The sequence below is a fragment of the Echiichthys vipera genome (genome assembly GCF_963691815.1).
Source record: "Echiichthys vipera genome assembly, chromosome: 8".
NCBI classification, from domain to species: Eukaryota; Metazoa; Chordata; class Actinopteri; order Perciformes; family Trachinidae; genus Echiichthys; species Echiichthys vipera.
In genome coordinates, this window is record NC_139833.1 from 19,874,581 (window position 1) to 19,895,725 (window position 21,145).

General features: G+C 38.6%; 1 protein-coding gene across 1 annotated transcript; it reads right to left on the bottom strand.

Moving 5' to 3' along the window:
- Window positions 1-1,528: 1,528 nt before the first annotated feature.
- Window positions 1,529-17,879, bottom strand: cyb5r4 (cytochrome b5 reductase 4). Its single transcript, XM_083917873.1, has 15 exons — window positions 17,409-17,879; window positions 17,010-17,163; window positions 16,184-16,284; window positions 15,267-15,351; window positions 14,920-15,001; window positions 14,758-14,815; window positions 14,391-14,484; window positions 13,276-13,308; window positions 12,815-12,937; window positions 11,417-11,557; window positions 7,993-8,139; window positions 5,455-5,605; window positions 4,692-4,778; window positions 3,655-3,816; window positions 1,529-2,945 (listed from the first exon to the last, which is right to left on the bottom strand). The coding sequence occupies exons 1-15, from the start codon at window positions 17,490-17,492 to the stop codon at window positions 2,891-2,893; spliced, it is 1,557 nt and encodes a 518-aa protein (XP_083773999.1). The 5' UTR covers window positions 17,493-17,879; the 3' UTR covers window positions 1,529-2,890.
- Window positions 17,880-21,145: the final 3,266 nt, after the last annotated feature.

Genomic DNA, 21,145 nt, shown 5'->3' on the forward strand with positions numbered 1-21,145 from the left:
AGTTCAGTCATCCGTGAGGAACTCGGAGTAGAGCCGCTGCTCCTTTGCGTTGAAAGGAGCCAGTTGAGGTGGTTCGGTCATCTAGTAAGGATGCCCCCTGGGCACCTCCCTAGGGAGGTGTTCCAGGCACGTCCAGCTGGGAGGAGGCCTCGGGGAAGACCCAGGACTAGGTGGAGAGATTAGATCTCCACACTGGCCTGGGAACGCCTCGGGATCCCCCAGTTAGAGCTGGTTAATGTGGCCCGGGAAAGGGAAGTTTGGGGTCCCCTGCTAAAGCTGCTGCCCCCGCGACCCGACCCCGAATAAGCGGATGAAGATGAGATGAGACTTATGGTAAATGTATATAATGTAAGTATAATTTAATGTAAATGTATATCATGAACTTTGTCTGCAGTTAGAATTCTAGCTAACTTAGCTAGCTAACGTTACCAGAGCTATACTAGAACACCTGCTGCTATTTTTATTATTTCCTTCTGTAGTCTACATGACTGCTTTGTACATGAAAGGGGTAAAACTGTATGATATTAAAATAAAGGAATAACATAAATATGTATGTTAATAATTGATTACCATGACAACAGAGAATGAGACCGGCTGCTGAATTGTACTGACTCATTTATTTCTGTGAACAATAGAGATTATAAAGTTGCTGCTGTGGAATACCAACCCCCTGGGACCTGCAACGACAACAATATGTCACACAGAAGGATTTCATTGTTTTTTGTTCCAAAGGTGGTTGGTAGCCAAAAGGGTAATGGGAATAATAAACAGTTTACAAACATCACTCACTGTCTCACTTGTATTCATTTTACTCTGAAATAACTTAAAGGGAACTGACAGCACAGCAGCCAGGTAGTTATTTAAAGCTATAATAAACTGCATTTTTTAAAATTTAGGTTAAGCCGTATGAAATTTTTTTGCATGTCCAATAAAACATTCTGAAAAACGTTGCAAGCGCAATAAAGCATACACAGAAAGTTGCTGTGGGCAATAAGCGCAAATTTTCTATTTCTCTCTGGGCTAAGCCTCGGATGTTTCAGAAACCTAGAAATGCCCCTGGCAACACACATCTTATCTGATCGCCTCAATTAACATCCAACAGGTTAGAATCTCTATCAGAATTATTTCAATTCAGTTGAAGTAATGTTTTCCATGTGACCACAGATTCTGTGCACTGGTCAGGGCCTTCTTCCTTTTCAAATGTGGGAGAATGTGCTGCTGAACACTTTCTTGCACACACTTGTATCTTTTACCTGTGGTTTAGCAAAAGCCTCAAGACAGGTGGTTGTCTTAGAAATGACTGTGCCCTGCCAAGATCGGAGGTGCACAGGATATAGGGCTTACTCTATAGCCATAGAGGTAGAATGTTTTGGCAGCCGCTCATTCTGAAGTGTAGTAATGCATTGCGGACGCTGCACAGAGGAAGCATTAGGACCATATCGGAGGCTTCTGAGTAGGAGGACTTAACCCAGGTTACATCACTGATGACGTGTAACAGTGCACTATAAAGCGTACTCAGAATCACTGCAACATTTCAAGGTTAATTTATTTTCATTTTACAACACAAGGTTGCAACAAAAGAAAAAACAAAACAATGTTTTACAGTGGAGTACAGAGTTGAGGAGTCTCAGTCTGAGGAAAAAAGCTGCTCTGTAGTCTCTTGGTAAAACAGCAGATAGTTCGAAATCACTTGCCAGATGGCAGCAGGGTAAACAGGCGGTGGCTTGGTTAGGTATTGTCTTTTCTATATCCGTTGGGCTCTAAACCGGCCCTTCCCCTAACCGATATCAGTGATGCTCGGTAGATGGGAACCAATGATCTTCGAAGTTGACAAAAGCTTGGCAGGCAAATTTTAAGTTAAGTTCCCTTAAGAAATAACAGCTTTTCTGAGCTTTCTTAACCAGAGGGGAGATGCCAGGTTCTCTTAAACTAGGTTTTTATGATACAGGTCAGGAGGATTTAGAGTGCTCATTTGACAAGGTTCAATGTAAATAAGGCAGCAGAAGCAGGTTTTAGCCTGTGTGTATTTACCCTTTAATAAAGTCAAACAAATCCACTATTTTTGTAACGGTCAACCATATTCCCACTCCTAAAACTAGGCCATAATACTTTCTGACGGAGTGCATATGAAGAAGCAAGATATTATTATTAGGCAACATCTCCATCAGAGCACTAATGGAAAATTAAAGTCATTAGAGCTCATAATTGGGTATTTGAAAAGGCAAAGGGCCTAGCAGTCGGCATGTTAATGACTCTATTAAATAGAAACTCAGGTATTTTTTTTTGTGTCAGAGCGACCTGTTCAGTGTAACTTGACTCAAAATTAAACTTGGGTGAGTCAAGACTCCAAGCAGAAGCAATAATGAAAATTGCCCTAGTATTAATGAATTGGAGATTAACCTTTAAAAAAATGTATATCTTTTTAACTTATATAACTTATTAGTTATAACTTCAGAAGATCATCTGATACACACTTCAAAGATCACATCAATTATATTTATATATTGCATATACTCCATCAGTTAACAACTGATTAAAGTCTCTGTGTATCAGTACATTTTACTGCTTTTTATGGTACAAACCTTTACAATGTTGGTAAACTTTACTAGTATTCACAAACTCTATTAACCTTGATTCAGACACTGACCAAACTGTCCAGAATCATAAGAATCTCACTGCACTGTGTTTGTCTTTACAGCCAATCAATGCCTGGGGTGTTTTGCCTGCTGCCAGCATCATCAGATCCTTGGTGCATAGAAATACAGAAATATTCGACTCATTTCACTCACAAATCCAAGTTTATAAATTAAAATTGACTCTCTCCCGCACATGCTCTCTCCCTCACAGGCACAGTCTTTGCAGGGTGGAGTTGCATCGAGGGCAATGCTCATCAGCCCTGGAAGGCGTGGAGCTCCTCTTCACTGAAGCCCTGCTGCTTCAATAACCTGAAAGGAGGACATGGCAAGAAAATGCTGAGTGCAAAGAGACAAAGTTGATACATTGCAGTCTGAGGTCTACAGTGTTTCAAATTCTCAATAGCGTTTGTCTTGTGAAAGGTGTGTATTTAGGGCTGGGACATAAATACCATCTTTTTTTTTTTTAAATGTAGGATTTTTAGTGACCAAATCACCACTCCTACTGTCTATAATAATCGATGATTCGGATTTATAAAAACGTGGGTGTTTTTTTGACACTGAGTAATTTTACCAATGTACAGGCCAAGTGAATTGCTGAGTTCTGGGAACACGATGATATCCCTGTTAAGAAGTTAAGAAACAGTCAGATGAGGAGACAGAATTTAAACAAACTTCCATCTTAGCCAAACCTATCCGGAAGAGCCACAACCAGTGTTGCAGTATCACGTGAGAGACACTGACTGAAAATCTGATATTTATATAATTTGGATATACTGTTTATTTGTTTACAGCCTGATCAGACAGGTTGTAATAACTGCTTGTGTTCTTACTCTGTCCGACTTTTTTGTAGTGACGCCAATCTTTGTTGAGTACAATATTGTCATAACTGATGGTTTCCAAACCTTTGAACATAAGACCTAAATTGTAGTAAAGGGAAAAAATGTGTTAAGGTGCACTATTTCCTTAGAGCACTAGGATAGCGAGATACAGTCTATACAATAATGATTATATTACACACCCTATTGTTAGCTCTGTGAAGGCAGTGGGACCGCACACACACACATAGCATTTGGACCCTTCTGGCCTGTTGAGGAAATCCTTGAGCACGGAATCATCAACACGACCCTTCCTGCCGGTCCAGTTTTCACAGGGATCAGAGAGGACGTACTCCACCTGAAACCTGACACACACAAACACACATTCCGAACATGTACAAAGACCCCAGTTTGTCAAATTTTAAACCATTATTGACACATGTCATGTTTTCTATAAAAGGCACAAAGTCACTTTCTCAATTTGGATCTGGATGTTCTATTTTTAAGCTTAAGTTTAAGATCCCTCAGCATTGTCTATTCTGATGTACTGCACACTATACAGAATTTTTTTTTATTTTGAAGCTTTACAGGAGTTCAATAGTCAAGTTGTTTTTTATTACATTCATGATATCTCTTCCCATTGTTATCAATGTCAAAGTCTCCACATTCACAATCCTGAAGTCACCTTATCAGACCAATAATCCTACTGCTTGCTTTCATAGAGCTAATCAGTCCCTGGATGTTGTTTTTTTAAATATCTGAAATTCTGCCATTGATTTTTTAAGACCTAATATTGTGCGACCTACCTCCCTCCGTCCCCTTGACCTTCATGTCAGGGAGATTAAGCGACGCCTAATACTCCTCTACTACCTGCATCTAAAGTCCAGGGGATCCTGAATCTTCATGTGAGCCTATGCTTACTGAAGATGCTTCAAGTATCTAAGTACAAGTATCTATTCCAGTGATTCCCCCTATATTCATTCTGCAGCGAGTCTGTGACGGAGGGAAGTGTCGGTGGTTAGTTCACATATCTGTGAAAACAGCAGGACAGTTGAGTGTGTTATTCAACCCACTTAACCCTCAGCCAACAGGCCAACAGTCCAACGCAGTCAACTTAGGTGAAGCACTTACACAATCCATAACCCAATATATTTAATTTTGTATTTAAAGTAATAACATTTGCAGGCTGGGTTGTGATAAAGACAAACAGTATGAAGCTATAAACAGACATCTACAGTACCGTTCACTATTAGCAGCCAGTTCATCCAGCTTAGAGCGCCACAGAATGTCCTCCTCTCGCCGGTTAAAGAAGAGCAGCTTGGTTTCGCTGAGGACACACAAACAATTTTTGGATTATGAGTCCTTGGAAGATCAATGATGCAAAGAGTAAAATGGAACACACTGTGGATGTTTTCGCATTGCACTGTGAATGTGAAAGGTTGGTACGGCAGAGGACAAAGAGTCTTTTTTTTTTTTTTTTCAAACAACAAAAATATTTCTCAGTCATACAATATTTTCAATTCTTAAATGTCTGATTTAAACCCAGAGAAACATTACTAAAACAAATTTCTGCAACAAGACAAGAAAATTAGCACTTTCACACTGTTTTATAGTTTATTTTCTTGCGCGAAAGAGATGAAGACTGAGATATTAAAGTTATAACAATGATCTCAGAAGGCGGTACGGGACGTTTCTCTCTCCCTGCATGTTTACCCTTGTGCTTCTGTGGTCGTGATACAGATATGTTACTATGTACGACCTAATAAGATGATCATTGAGCCCAGCGTGTTTATTCAGACATGTTAAATTTCCAACATTAATGGGTATATTGTATATCGGAAAGGGATTTTCAGTGTTTAAGGATAGAGGACATATAGTGAAAGAGAATAAAAATAATTTACTACATAAACGGATAACAATAAACACATAACTAAGGATGAAATTCTTTTAAAAACTCTCCAGGTCGTCTCTGACCAGGCCCCTAGTCATCTGATAGTTCCCACCTGATGGTGTCAACGTCCTGTAGGGCCATTTGGATGAGGCGAGCCATAGGCGTGAACCCTGTGCCTGCTGCTAATAAGTAGAGGTATGTGACATCACGAAGAGGGCGGAGACTGAAGGTACCCTCAGGACCACTAACAGATATACAGTCACCTAGAGAGAAACAACAATTAGTGAACCAAAAAATGTAAATAATACAATAGCTCACGCCTCAGAATATATCACAATTATAATTATTATTATTACCACTTAGAATGACCCTTACAGGAATGAAGACAGCAAATGTACATTATATTATATTTCATACCAAAGTATACCGGTATATCACTGCAAACCTATTCCCACTTGACTCCTAAAACTAGCCCTCAATAGCTTCTGATGGTGCACATATGAATTTAACATCTCCATGAGAGTGCTAATGTAAAATAAATGTCCATAGAATTCATATAATTAAGGTATTTGAAAAGGCAGAGCATTAGGCATGTTTATGACTCTATTAAATGGAAACTCTGTTCGGTGTAAGTGGTTTAACTAAGAGTGCTGTTTCCTTCAGCAGCAGAAACCTACTGAAAGATAAAAAAATATTTTACTAATTTTTCAACTGTTTAAAGTTGGAAAAAAGTAAGAACGATAGGCAGATGCAGGTAACATAATGTCTACCCAGGCTGCATAGTGAAAGTAACACAATACCATATCAGTGGCAGCTTCAGAATTTCCTCTCTCTCTACACAAGATGTGTTCAGGTAAACCACTGCATACCATAAACAAGTGACAGCCGAAATTGTAATGATAAGTATTTACTTAACCGCTATAATATCAGGAAGAAAAACAATGAATACAACTACCTCCATCTTACAATAATTGAAGCACAAAGCAGGTTCTCCTGGTGCTCAGATAGGCTAATTTCCACCTGAAGGGAACTTTTTTTTACTTTGTATTAAACTACTTACTTACTACAGCCTTTATGACCCTGACACCCTACAAGAAATCTAGCCCCCTCGCTCTGATGTCTCTACATTAATGCATGCGTGTATTTTCAGGCCTGTGTTTGATGTGTAAAATAAAAACTGAATGAAAAAATTGAATTCCTCCTCTAGGGACTAATAAAGGTATGCTCTTATTTTGCTCTTTCTTTCTTACTATTGTAGCCTATGACGTTTCCACAATTGAATCCAAATTCTGAAATTCACCAAAAAAAATGGCCACTGGAGGCCAGTGTCTGTTGTCAGAAACCATGGGAACAAAGTGCACCAACAGACCACAAGTAAGAATGTGCCTCTCTCCCACTGCCAGATTTACTTAATCCTTTGTGTGTCGTGTTTTGCCTTGTCTGTTGTACACTGTGTGTGGCAGCACCAATGAGTGTCTCTCTCCTTTTATGATAAGGACACAATTTTGCATGTGAAATTCTCCACCTCGAAAGAGCTGTTGCAGGTGTATTTAGTGTATTCCACACTGGGTAAACCACAAAAATAGGTAGGATGCTGAATGTGTATGATATACAAATAAAGAAAAATTACACATTATTATTAACACTTAACCACCAACAGAGCTCTCTTTCAGGGTTTAGTTCAGTTATGCTAGAAAAGAAGTGGATTGTACAACAAATCCAAAATGTGAGTGAGTGAAAAGCTGTCTGCCATATTGAGGGGGGAGAAACAATATTGTTTAAATATGGTGAGAATGTCTCTCCTGGAAGACATTCAACTTGTTACACTTTGTTGTTCACATAAAAAGTGAAACAAGTGTGTTAAAGAATATAAAAAACGAAGAAGTTCAAACCCTGGCTCCTTTCTCAACCCCGCACAACTGGGTAAAGCATCCCATCCATCTAAACCCATGGATGAAAGGTGTGGGCGGATGGGAATTTCTGAAGCTATTCGACGATCCAACATGCACAAGACAAGTCGCATACTGCCAGCGTCAATCCCGCTGACTTTTATTTACAAATCTATTCCTGGACTTCTACCTACATATTTGTGTTTACACATGTAGAAACCTCAGAAGATATCGCCTGCGATCTCAGGACATCATAAAGATGCAGGTCCTGAGAGTCAAAACATTTTCTGCCCGTCTACCTGGAACGATGTGCAGAAGGACTTGAAAAAGTCACATCTCGTAACTTTGGGGGAGTTCAAGACAATTCTAAAAAAAACGAGAAATAAACTCAATCGGATCCTGTCATGTCACTGTGTAATCTTGTAATCCCACTTTCTCAATTGTAATTGTGTGATCGTATTTTATTTGGGTTTTGTGTGTAACCATGCTGCTTTTGTGCTGCCAGGTCCCTCTTGGCAAAGAGGTTTTTAATCTCAACAAGTTTTTAATTCAATATTCTTTAATAAGGAATATTGATTTATTGAGAATGCAGGTGGATGGGAGTCACAGACACTGACTCCATTATGCTGCCTTACTAATAACACAGATTGTGTGCGAAACTTGATGAAGAAGTAGTGCTAACCTGAGTTTTCAAGCGCATGCATTTTTACCGTCTCTATACCACATTATCTTCTTTCCTTGCATGACACAGTGTGACTTACCAATGTGCAGGCTGTTGAGATGTGGGGTTAACACTCCATCAGGGTAAACTTTGATCATGAGGTAGATGTCAGATTCCTGTGCGGAGTGGTGGGAAGCTGCTTCCAGGTTCTGATCTACTGGAGTGTATGGCCTCACTACCCCCGTGTCTGGATATCGACAAAAGTAATGATGAAATAAAACTTATTATGATATACTGTACATTATGAAGTATCTGGTTAATTCCACTCTGTTCCTTCTGAGAAATTGCAGTCCTCATCTGTCAGTGCATTAATAATACTTCCATGCATCTGTACATTAAAGACTTGCTTTACACTGTTTGATGCCGCCTTATGACACACACACACACACACACACACACACACACACACGCACGCACACGCACACACACAGTGGTTAGACTGATAAGGGTTAAACTGTGAATGTATAGTATGCTCAGCTGATATATGATCAAATTTAAATAGTGCTAACCATAAACTAACCTTCTATTTCTAAGTTGGAAGAGAAGCTTTGCTAAAGCAACACACCTGTTCATTTCAGCTTGTTAGACATAATTGTGCACTTGACACTGAAACAGGAACCTGTTCCTATTTAGATCTGCACACATGTTGATGCTAAGTTTCCTGTTTCATTTACCAATGACTGGTGATTTCTTCTGTTTTTATTCAACTGTTGCTATGGGTTATCTTTGTCTCTTCGTTTCCTTCCAATAGTTAGTCTGGTTGAACCATTGTACAGTGTTTTGTTCTCCATGTACAAAACAAACCTCTCGTACAAAATAACATCTATTTGTAAAGAGGACTTTCTACAACCTAAAAGTATGAAAGACCATACAAATATTTAGAGCAGTCCTCTTAGCCATCTGACTGTACCGAATCAAGCTTTCGTGGCAGGAGATCCCAAACCTTTGAATGGTAGTGTATCATAAATTGTAAAGTCATGTAATTTCACACTAATTACATTTAAATAAATGTGAACCACAGAATCTCTACATGAGAATCTTGTCACTATATAGATTTGAAACAAACAATATAATAATCATGTTATCAAAATGCAACAGCCCAGTAAACACTTCAAATTTAGAGGCCAATTTGATGTTGTGGTCAGAGATTGTACTGTTTTCTCTGAAGCGCACAGTGCCAAGGGAAGGGGAAGCACATATGCTTAAGTGGCAAGGATTTGAAGGCTAATCTGTCGCAGAGAGATGGGAACAGTAGACATTTCTGGATGGACCTTAAAGCAGGCTGCTGAAAGAAGCAGCCATGGAACTGTCTTCTTAACAGAACAGGGTGCAGTTGCAACATTGTTTCATTTTTCATTTAGTTTGGTTTTCTTTCAAATTCGATTTTTTTTTTTAGTGAACCAAACACTGTAACGCCACGCTGTTGATACAGCTGCGTACGTACAGTAATCTAGCAACACGCTTGTTAGCAAGACAGATGTAATAATGAACACATTTATGTCATCTTGGGGTTTTCTGGTTTTGCTGTGGAGCAGTTCATGCTTCAAATGAGACGAGTCAGACAGCACAAACGGAGAGGACTGGCCCTGATGAGAGCGAGAGACTACGATGTGCTGAACTTGTTACACAAGCGAGCAAGGTATGGTCATAATAAGTTATGGTTATTTGTGCACTGTGCCACTAGGTGGTGCCTCCATTGTTTAGTGCAGGGATAGTGACCCCTGGTCTTGGAGAGCTACTGCATGTTATAGGTTTTTCCCCAACACACCTGATTTTAATTCTGCTAGTTATCAAGCAGCTGAAGCTCGTCAGGGGTTTGATAATCATTCTAATCAGGTGTGTAGAGGAGGGAAAAACCTAAAACATGCAGGGCAGTAGCTCTCCAGGAGCAAGGATGGCTAACTTTGGTTTAGTGGATAGTGTTGGAAATGAAGAAGAGCACATACACCTATGCTCTCCACTACAAGTGACGGCTCCCTGTACTTTTTTTTTGTAATGTGTTGGTGTAGGAACCAAGGCTTCTGTTCTTGTGTGTATGTATACGATGCTGTGAAGACCTGGCTTGGTATGGTTTATGTTTATTATAATAAAAGTGTTGTGCAAAAATCCCAAATGTTGCCTGCCGAGCCCTTCAGCTACCCGGAGCTACCGCTACCATCGCTGGCCATAACCTTCAGACCTCCTTTTGTTTAGTCCAATTTGCACCTCAAATGAACCGCACCAGATTTCACTTGCAAACGAACCGATAACCATGTTTGCATACCAGAGTTTGCTTGTTTGGTCAGCACTAGAGATTGGTTGAGAATTCCAATCATCTAAAATAAACCGGTCTATCCACATAACCTAACCAGGATTCATTTAAAGTGGACCAAACAGGTGTGAAAACGATCTTAGTGTTTTGGGATGGTGAGGAAATGTACTCACTGATAAGCCTGTGAATGTTCTCATTTGTCCAGGTCATCGTTATCCCCAAAGCAATTTCAGTCAAAAGCAACTGGATTTGGTTATTTGTCTAGGAAGACGTTTCACCTCTCATCAAAGAGGCTTCAACAGTTCATGTACGCATCATCTAAAATAAACCAGTCTATCTGCAGGCTGGGACTGGTCTGGACCAGCCTGGTCAGATGCGTACATGAACTGATGAAGCCTCTTGGATGAGAGGTGAAACGTCTTCCTAGACAAATAACCATGTTCAGTTGCTTTTGACTGAAATTGCTTTGGGGATACTCACTGATATACAAGGGAACCTTGGAAGATAGATAGACTAACAATTCCCTTTCTCTTGACCCTAGAAGCTCTGGCCAGGCATGCTGGAATCTTGTGTACTGCAGCCTCACCACTGAAGGTAGCAGCATACACCTTTTCTTTCGATTGTATATATTTCTTTTAGTGGGTTAAGTGAAAAAATGTTTGGGGTTCGTACGGCTTTTTAAGAGATTTTCTAACGCTTCCAAGATACCTAAACCAAACATTTCCAGACTCTCAAAGCCTTTATCATCACATCTGAATTGTTACTGTAAATGCAATTGCCAAAAATAATATATTAGAAAATGTCTTATTTATTTATCCTATTGTATTGTTGTGTGCCTATAGCAATTAACATCCAAACTGTCCAGACTTACATACTATATAAAGTAGAGATTTTGAAGGAATTTAATCATAGGTATTAAATGTACTTTTTGGTGAAAAATGGATGCTTCACACACATCTTCAACCCAGCAGCACAGAAAATATCTACAATCAGCACAGTTTCAAGATTAGAGTCACCAAGGAGTATATTCGAATTAAAGCATATTCCTAACCTTGAAAACATAAAAAAATGAAATAAAATGAAGCATTTCTCAAACTAAGATTTTGGCAAAAACTTTTTTACGAACAATGAATGTTTGCAAAACAACTGTTTTTGCTTAAGCATAGAGGACAACGTTCACTGTACAGTGTAGTCTGTTCGCTAGGTTACTTACCTTGAATGAGGGCTTTGAGGTAGACATGTTTTCCAACAGGCACGTGCATGACAGTCCCACGTGGAAGTTGCAATCTGAACACATGGGTGTTATGGTTCACCTCAGTTTTAGACACCAACACACATTCCCGATAGTGGAGAGCTGCAAAAATATCAGTTGATGTAGACTCATTATTAACATTGTTGACTTGTTCATGGGTTCCTAAAAAGCAAGCAAATATCCAGTGCTATCTGATTAAAAAAATAAAATGCAGAATGTGGAGGAGGAAGTGGCACTGGTTGAGTTGAGCCTACAAAATATAATCATTATTTCTTCCCACATAAAGGTGTGCCTGTATTGGTTTTAACCTTTAAGTTACTAATTAGTAGGCGTGGGAATCTTTGGATGTCTCACGCTTTGATTTGATTTGATTTGATTCCGATTCTTGGGGTCACGATTCGATTCAATATGATTCTCGGTTCTTCCTGTTTCAAAATAGATTTTTGAACAAGTACATGCTTCAGGATCTAATCCAGTCATCTGTGAGTTAATAAATGCAGTGGCAAATGAAAGCATAAGATTATTTTTTATTTTTTGAAAAAGGTATCAACAAATTGTAATAATGTAAACACACAAAGGTAAATCTATGACCAAAAGTAATTTGTGCATGCTTAACTTGCAACTATAATAATCAACAACAGTTATTGGTTTAGAAAAACAGCCTTCAGAGTACCTTTGCAAAGTCATATTAGTAATAAATCTTTCTCCATATTTATTTGGTATTTGGGCCATGTTGTGTAACACTTTATTCTGAAAACTCTAAACCGGACGTGGACACAACAAATACATTTTCAAATTAATTTGATGAGTTGTATTTCACGCACGTGGTGTCCTCGTGTAAAGTTAATACTTCCCCCTCACTCTGCAGGTAAGAGTTTTTTACTGCAAAGTGAGAAAGAATGACAGTAAAGTGTCTACCCATCATGTCAGCTCTTAGAAGTTTCAATGCATTTACCATAAATGTCAGAATACAGGCGCACTACTTGACTGCAGTGGGCATTCATAGTTGCCGAAGTACTTGCTGCTCCATTTGGCATTTTTCTTAGTCAAACTAAGAGCTAGCATTAGCAGTGACTGACTAGCCAGTAGCTTGCTGCAACGGTGTTCTATGGAAGCCGCAAAGTGTGCACGGTGAGATGGGAAAAAGAGTTTGTAAAAATCGTTTTTTGGTGGTTATGAATCGATTTCGAATCTTAGAAGATAAGAATCACGATATTTACATGAATCAATTTCTTTACCCACCCCTACTAGTTAGTGTGACACAAAGTATGGTATTCACATTCAAATAATAGGCTACAAATAAGTGAAGGGTAGTAAAAGAAATTCCAGTGGACTGATTTCTTTGATCTTGGATCTCACCTCTGTCTTTTTTGCGTAGAAATGTATTGTGGAATTCCATTGGTTGACCAAGACTTGTCCATTTTCCTTTAGCCTGTTTGCGTATGCTGACCTGGATCTTTCCCACTGAGAAGGCATTGTGGACTGTTGAAGGAATGACAATTTAAGAATAAGAACATGAAATTTATTTTTGTTTGGCCGATATCTATCCATCTATATATCTATATATCTATATATATATCTATATATATCTATAGATATCTATATATCTATATATATATCTATATATATATAGATATCTATATATATATATATATATACAGATATTTATATATATCTATATGTATATATATATATATATATATACACACACACATATATATATATATGTATATGTATATATATGTATATATATATACACACACATATATATATATATACACAGTGTTTTTTTATTTATTTATCGAAACCTGATGTCTTACCAGAAACGTTTCCCTCAACTTCATCAGCTAGACCTGAAAGTGCATGAAAGTTCAAATATTTTACAATCAAAATAATGTGTAACTCAGCGTTTTCTTGTGCAGTGTGTCCATGTCTAATCATATGCTTGCTCACAAATTATGTTTAGTGATTTGGTGTCAGCACCTTGTTTTATAGCATACTTTGAAAGTAAATGCAACATTCAAATGAAATTTAGCTGATTTCTGAGTTCCTCTTCACTTTTCTATAAGGAGGATATAAAGCAGTGTACTAAAAAACCACAAGCTAGTTTCAAAACATACTTAACATAAGTTTTGCAATGGTGCTGTTTATTACAGGAATCTTTCAAACTTCCTCACACTCAGCAAACTGCAGGATCTTATTGCAGATTTTCATGTGTGTTGACTTCCACAACTATTTCCTACATGATTACAGACATGAACAACTTCCCCTGCTGTTTGTCAAAACAGAAACAAACATATTTGTGCTTTGATTCTTCTATTTCACATCATGTTTGTTTCCAACACAGTTAGTCCTCTGTTACAATTTATAATGTGATCATTATCATTTTTGAAAAACCTTTGTGAGGAGGTAGAGACCACAAGTCTTTGTTGTAGCACATTTTTAGATGTGGAACCAGGACTGAGTTCAGTGATGAAGAGCAAGACACATAACTCTGAAATGATCTTCATAGAGGTGTATATTTCTCGGTCTGGCTCTACTAATTTTCATTCTATAGACTTTTCAAAGATCTAAACATAAACATTATAAAAGTATTCTAGTTGACATCAGCTGACAGTAAGTTAACAAGGACCAAGGCTGTTGCCTAGCAATGACATTTCATTGAAAAGTTCTATACACACACACAGTACTTGTTCTGCTGTCTGCAGATGACTATAGGAATTAAATTGTACTTTATTAAAGGACCACCCTCTAAATCAGTAGGTAACCCTGGCACTAACAGTACTGCATACCACTTTCCAAAAACAGAAGTTACAAAGGGCTTTACAGGAACAAAGAAAAGAGAAAGAAGTATAATATATGTGCTGTGCCTCAGTGTGTTTCATTAACGCAGAAGCCAGCACATTAAAATGTAGACAGCCACATCTCTACTCACGTAAATGTATCATATAGGACATTTTCCCCAGCAGCACTTCCACTCGTAGAACACCTGCCTCAAGGTCAACAATGGTGCAGCCTGAGCTGGGGATCTGACAGAAAAAAACAATACATATATATTTGTCACCTTTAGCTATCTTTAGACATTTGGTAACATCATCCTTCAAATTACGATATTAAAATTGACTAGTTAGAGTCTGTGTGGTCTCCCTTGCTTTGTCTAGCCTGAAGCCAGGCTATGACACCCTCCATATCTAATCAACAACCTACTGACATTTTCAATTTGCAGTTTCCACTGTATGACAACACAGCTTAGTAACCTATTTGATGCCTCAATGATGTGTGTATGGTCGATGAATGATTACCTTCCTTTTAGCATAAACAACCAGATGAACAGTCACATCGGTTTGGAACCAGTCGTACCTACACAAACAACAGAAGAAAATAATGCAGTCATTGTAAACATTTATTAAACTTTGATGTGTCTGTATTATATTTGTTTTTAGATGTACTATGTTCTTTCATACCGCGGTCGAGAGTCTTTGTCTGAGGGAGGAGCCAATGACATCGGTGGGGTGAGTCCTGTCGGTGGTGTAGGAGAGATAATAGCTGAGAAGAAAAACAGAAGTGAATGTCAACCACTATTAAGGCATTCTGTAATTCTTTAGATAGATTTCCAGACAGTCACATTCACTCCTTTAAATACTCTGTGAAAATCAAGCTGTGGTCATTTGTCTGAGATGAGCAATCCTACACAACAGTTATTTATTAATCACATTTTTGTGCACAAAATTTACCAAACAGCCTCAGGACCCATATATATCAAGCATATACGAGATGCAGTGATAGTGTATGTGTTTGTTTGTGTGTGTACCTTTAATAGCTGTGGTGGCCTTGGTAGCCATCCTGCCCACCAGGCACTCTTTTAACATGGACTCATAGTTCACCCAACGATGCACCTATGCATAAAAACAATAGATAGCATATAAAAACACATGCAAGCAACCATAGCAACAAATGTAAACCCATCAAGTCACTCATACCCACATTAAAGAGCTTACAGAATTACATCCAATCTTGCAGCGCTCAGAAGGTAGCCAAAACGAAATATGTTCCGGCTGTCTCAAGGTCGCGGAGCTTGTTTTCACTCCTGCTGAGTCTTTTCAGGACAACTTTTACTCACTGGTTGGGCAGGCATCCTTTAGTTTGGCTCTACTGAGTTACAAAGAGCAGGCAAGGGACCAGTTTTTATCAGATAAGAATGATATATTTTTATCAGCAGCAAATTCTGTCCCAGCTGTGACACAACAAAATTATATATATAAAATGTATTTTGAAAAAGATCAACATGAAAACAGAACCAAATGCAGACTAGAAATAATGTTTCAAAAAATGTTTTTACTGGTAAATTAAAGACATACCTAAAGTGGATATTTTAATTCATAAACTTGTGAATTTTAAACAATGAATGGCTGCTAATAACTGGCAAAATTGTGACCTTGCTGAGCAGCGCTGCAGCTCATTAGCAGAGAAGCTGTTGGTATCAAATAATACTAGTCTCTTCACTTGTAGGTCGGTGGGTGTACCATTGTGAATTTAGCCATCCATTTCAGACATCCAAAATAATTATAGCATATTTAAAATGAACTCTGGGACTGTTTTAAGCAAGTTGATAAATGTGCAGTCCTTCATTTTTTAGTTATAAATGTAAAAATAAAACAACTTTTTCATTATTTCGGTGAAAATAGAAGCATATAAACAATGATGCTCTTTCTCCATCACCTTCCATACCTGGTCAAATAGGTCAGTGCCATCTATCCCAGCTGCTTTCATCAGCTCCTCTTCTCCACCAGGGTGGTAGTCCATGTAGGGGGTCACATTGTAAACCATACCTGATAACATCCAGAGTAAAAAGAGCTTCATGTACAGTATATCACCATCTAGTGCCCTCTGCTGACAGAAACTGATGACAGCCCAGATCCAAATGTCAAATGCTGACAGTAAAAATATCTAATGAGATCTAATGAAATAGTTTTAGATGTTACCAGGGATCTTGTGCCGACTCTTTATCACACCAAAAAACTACTTAAGCCAAGTGCATCTCCACAGAGAAGGGCACAACTTGAACTGTAAACATTAATGACATACTCCTCGGCTCATCAGCTAGCTTGGTTGAGGTAGCAGTATGGGTTAGCTACGAACTAATCTCCACAAGCTAGAAATGTCAGACCACAAGGAACTTCTGCACAGTGATACGGTTGGTGGGTTAGTTCAATAAAAAGACGTTAGTTCCTACATGAAACTGCTCACAACCAGATCTGTGGATTATCTTGAGTAACAGGAGTCATGCTTTCTGGAAAGAGACATTGCTGTTGTGATTTTCAAATATTCTATGGCACTTTGAGCATCACAATTAACTGCCATCTAGGTCCATTATATTCAAGAGAAGGCAGACATATCTAAAGCCGGTATCTCCAACACTCGGCAACTCGCACCAAAACAATCTGATAAATAGCACTACAGGTAAGAGGGAAGATATGTATTTTTAGTTAGAGTTAACTGCCCCCTTACATGGGAACCAGCCCCTGACCTATTTCAGACAACCATGCAGGCTCACCTCGTATACAGGTCCAACAGTCGTCTCTTGTGTTGTGTTTCTGTAGCTCTTCCTGGGTCACATCTATGAGGCGCCCTCTGAACCCTGTCAGATCTTTTCCACTCTTGGCGAACCGAATCCAGTCCATTAGACTGTGGCCAGGCTTCAATGCCACCTAATGGGAAAGGGCATTTGTTTAGTTAACAGAGGATAACCTGGTTATGTATTCTCTTCAGGAGATGTGCCATGTTAGGACCAAATTTAAGACACAGCATCGTCATTTTCAATTCGTGGCGACATAATATAGATAACATACCACTTATTGTCGTGGCTGCTACTTTTAAAATGACACATGCACTTGCAATATATGATATACTGTATGTTTCTAATGTTTACAACAGTGAAATGGTCTAGTCTTACCTTGTTCCTCCCGGACTGGCCGGAGGGAGCGACCCGCTGCTGGGAACACGGCGCAGGGAACGACTGGGTCGGGATGTTCAGCATGTTGTGAACGCTTGGGAGGCAGCCCCAGTTCTGAAGAAAACCTATTTAACGTTAAGCAACGGCGGTTTAACTCATTAACGACCTTTCTGTGACTTAGTAACACTGGCTGCTAGATGTTAGTTGTACAAGTTCCTCCCGCGTTGTGACACATCTCTGTTGAAAGTGTGTTGAGCAATCCTGCTTTAGTTAGCTGAATGGCTAACTGCGGTAGGCTAAGAAGACATTACGTGGTGTCTACCTTCCTAACTAATAACAGCTAATATACATCGTCACATTACATGTCGATTAAAGTCCATATTTTCCTTGTTAATACTATTTGACAAGCTGAAACATTGGTTTCTCGCTGTTTAACGTTAGTGGTTAATCTCGAGCGAACTCCTTCCTTCGTGGTTCCACCACCGTGTAAAAACTACATAACACTAATGTTAAGTGTCGCACAATTTGACGACAACGTCAACAAACGCTGTCATCGAACTGCGACGGTCCTCCGTTGCCCTCTACTGTTCGTATCACACATTGCTTGAAGAAACAGCATTTACAAAGGCATGAAGGAGCAAGAAAGTAATACGAGTTCCTCTAGGAATATGGCCCTTTTCATGACGCAGACATTTTGACAGGCAAAAGAAGGTGTAGCACTAATGTAATAACATTAATAATGGCTGCATTAGGTGTGCTAGTCCCCAGGCTCCAGTACACTATTGCACATGCGGGCTCACTAATCTTAGCGCCACAAGACAAATGGAGAACAGTTTAACAGTAGTTATTAATGCGGCTACTTCTATGTTTTTAATTAATTATTGACGCGATAAATGCTAATAACCCACCTGAAATTAAACCATTCAATATAGCGGTAAACGACGAACCATTTCTTCCTCTGCTTGATCCACTATCGCTGTCATCATCGCCATCCCCTTCTGAATCTCTCTGGTTTTCATCTGACATTGTGATAACATGGTATTTCACACAGTTTTGATGTAGTATTTATTTACGGTGTAATACAGTGTACCTGAGACTTCTATCAGGGCAAGTGATTGATTTGCTTTTGAAAGGCTAATCTGCTAAGAGGATTCAAGGACAAGAGTTCTCTGACTTCAAAATAAAGGTCCATGTGCACCTCAGACCAAGCAGAGCTGATGCAATGTTTATGAACTGAAGTAAAGTATTAGACCTTTTTCATGGCAGATGATTTTACTTACAGTAAAAGCACAACTGTGAATAATAACATTAATGATTACTCTGTTTCTTTTATCAGTATTAAGTCAGTTTGATATTCAACATGCATTTAATGTTATATAAAATAAAAAAAATATTATGTTCTTAAACCATTTCATTGAATTGTCAAACCAACTGTGCAACACAGATAGTAATATCCGTCATGTACTACAAGGCTTGTTTTTAGCTTGTTTATTCATATATTTTAAGGATTTATTATGATTTTCTGCAAATCTTCCTTATCTTTTGATCTGTGGATGTAAAACCTCTTGTGCAACATAAAGACTAATATCCATGAGGGATATTACTATCTGTGTTAAACAGCTGGTTTAACACAGTTTAATGAAATGGTTTAAGTGTATAATAGTTTTTTATTTTGAATATCAAATGAATGTTGAAAACCAAACTGACTTAATACTGGTGTTTCACCAAGTGCCCCAGTAAGCCACTGAAGTAACCCCATAAGTGATCTAGAATACAATACATAATACCAAGGCCCTGGAACTAATTAGAATACAATTTATGTTGTTGTTGTTTTTGTTGTTGTTGTGAATTACAGCTGTTCTTTTTGCTGCTGTGAAAAAGTTATATGCACAATTAAACAGTCAGACAGCAGCAATGTTAGTATTTGATACGAATTTGAATGTCCATAAGCTGTCTCATTAGATTTCTGCTAAACACAATATTCAGTTGACTCAGGTGGCCTAAGCGGGGCACTGGGGTGCAAGCATGAACACATGGATTAATAAGGTTTATTTATAACAGCATGCCGTTCAACATGTTTTTCTACACAACGTCCTACAGATGGCAGCAAAGATCAACAACAAAGATTCAATTGCCAGAAACATTTTTCATGGCTTTGTTGCATTTGATTGATTTTTTGTTGTCTTCCATAACATAGCAACATGAGCACAGATGAGCCAACTCTGAGTTATATCCCATTATTGTTAGACATTGCTTGTTCCATATGGGTCTTTATTTAAAGTCTATTTTACACATTGGGGCTAAATGCTCTGCCAGTGATGTAACTAGTGCAGTTTGTTTGTTCCTATAGCGCTGTATTCTATGCCTATCCTCTTGCCATCGATTGCCTTCTCATGTATTCTACCCTTCTTTTATCCCTCTCTTTGTGTAGGTCCAGCACAGGGGCAGATAATTATTATTTCAAAACCATTTGCCAGATCATTACCAGCTAATCCCATGTTTGGTCTGATGAGTCACGCGCCTCATTTGCCATGGTGTGGGGCAGCTTGGGCCCTTTCACAAACACTGGACACAGACCACTGGCCTGCCCTGTGGGGCCAACAGACCGCTGGGGGTAGGGTGTTCCTCTGGGACCACGAGGGATCACAGGACCCAGCCCAGTGGAAATTAGAGGACAGGGTGTTAAGTGTGAATCTACACAAGCTGTTTAATCATTTAGACTTGTGTTTGCCTGAATAGATTGTATCCACTAAAAGGCATCATTATGTTGTCTAAAGCATTGTACTTAAGCAGTCCTGCACTAGTGGTGACAGCCTTTTTTATTCTCTTTTCCCCCTTGGAAGCCCTCTCTTCATATAAACTACATCAGTTTACACTATGTACCAGATATAAAATTGCCAAATCCCCCTTCACTTTACTCCATACCTGTTGAGTAATAAAAAGGGGGACGGATGGAATAGTAGTAAAGTGTACTGCAGTTTGTGCTACATTGTAAAAAAAAACGTTAACCTATAACCTCAAAATCTATTATTGAATCCCCCGTATTTTGCCAAAACAAGTTTAAAAAACCCAAATAAGCCAATTAAATATATTTTTGGAGAATATTCTAACACATATCATACATAGAGGACATTCCCAAAGCATAACATCTTAGTTATTGGCCTTATTTTGTTTCCCAGTGCTGCACTATTCCGTCACTACCTCCCTGGATAAAGGGTCTGGCTGGTTATGCTGTACCTACCTTTGAGGGTTGAAATTCACCCTGTGTTTCTTGTTTTTGCAAGATCAAGACCGTGAGGACTCAGGGGCAATCCCATAGAAGGTTTCTCTTGCCATGTACTAACTCTCCTGTCATTTTAGATCCCACCACTCTGTCCTGTCCTGTAGTAACTCCTGTAACTCCTGTGTTCCCACCATTTCCTATCTCCAGGCTTCCCATTAGCCTTGCAGTATATATTGTGGCCGATCTCCATTCATTCTCCGTGAGTTCAAACCTGGTAATACTGAGCTGTTACAGAATCAATGTAATCAAATCAAATCAATATTTCTATATTAAAAAATGTTTACATATTCTCAAATTCTCCGTGGGTTCATCTCTACTAGTGACACCTTAAACATTATACTTGGTGATGTGATCATTTTGTTTGTATAAAAATATTGATTTAAGTCATGTTAATTACACCTAAGAATCAAAAACATGTGGTTTCATTCAGATATAAGTATATAAGCATATAAGC

Bases quoted from the DNA above. Each gene is read 5' to 3' on its own strand.
- cyb5r4 (XM_083917873.1), bottom strand. From the start codon at position 17,492: ATGCTGAACATCCCGACCCAGTCGTTCCCTGCGCCGTGTTCCCAGCAG. The intron at 15,352-16,183 runs GTATGGAAGGTG...TTTTATGCATAG, and splicing joins GCACTGACCTATTTGACCAG to GTGCATCGTTGGGTGAACTA. The intron at 14,816-14,919 runs GTATGAAAGAAC...TTGTTTGTGTAG, and splicing joins GACAAAGACTCTCGACCGCG to GTACGACTGGTTCCAAACCG.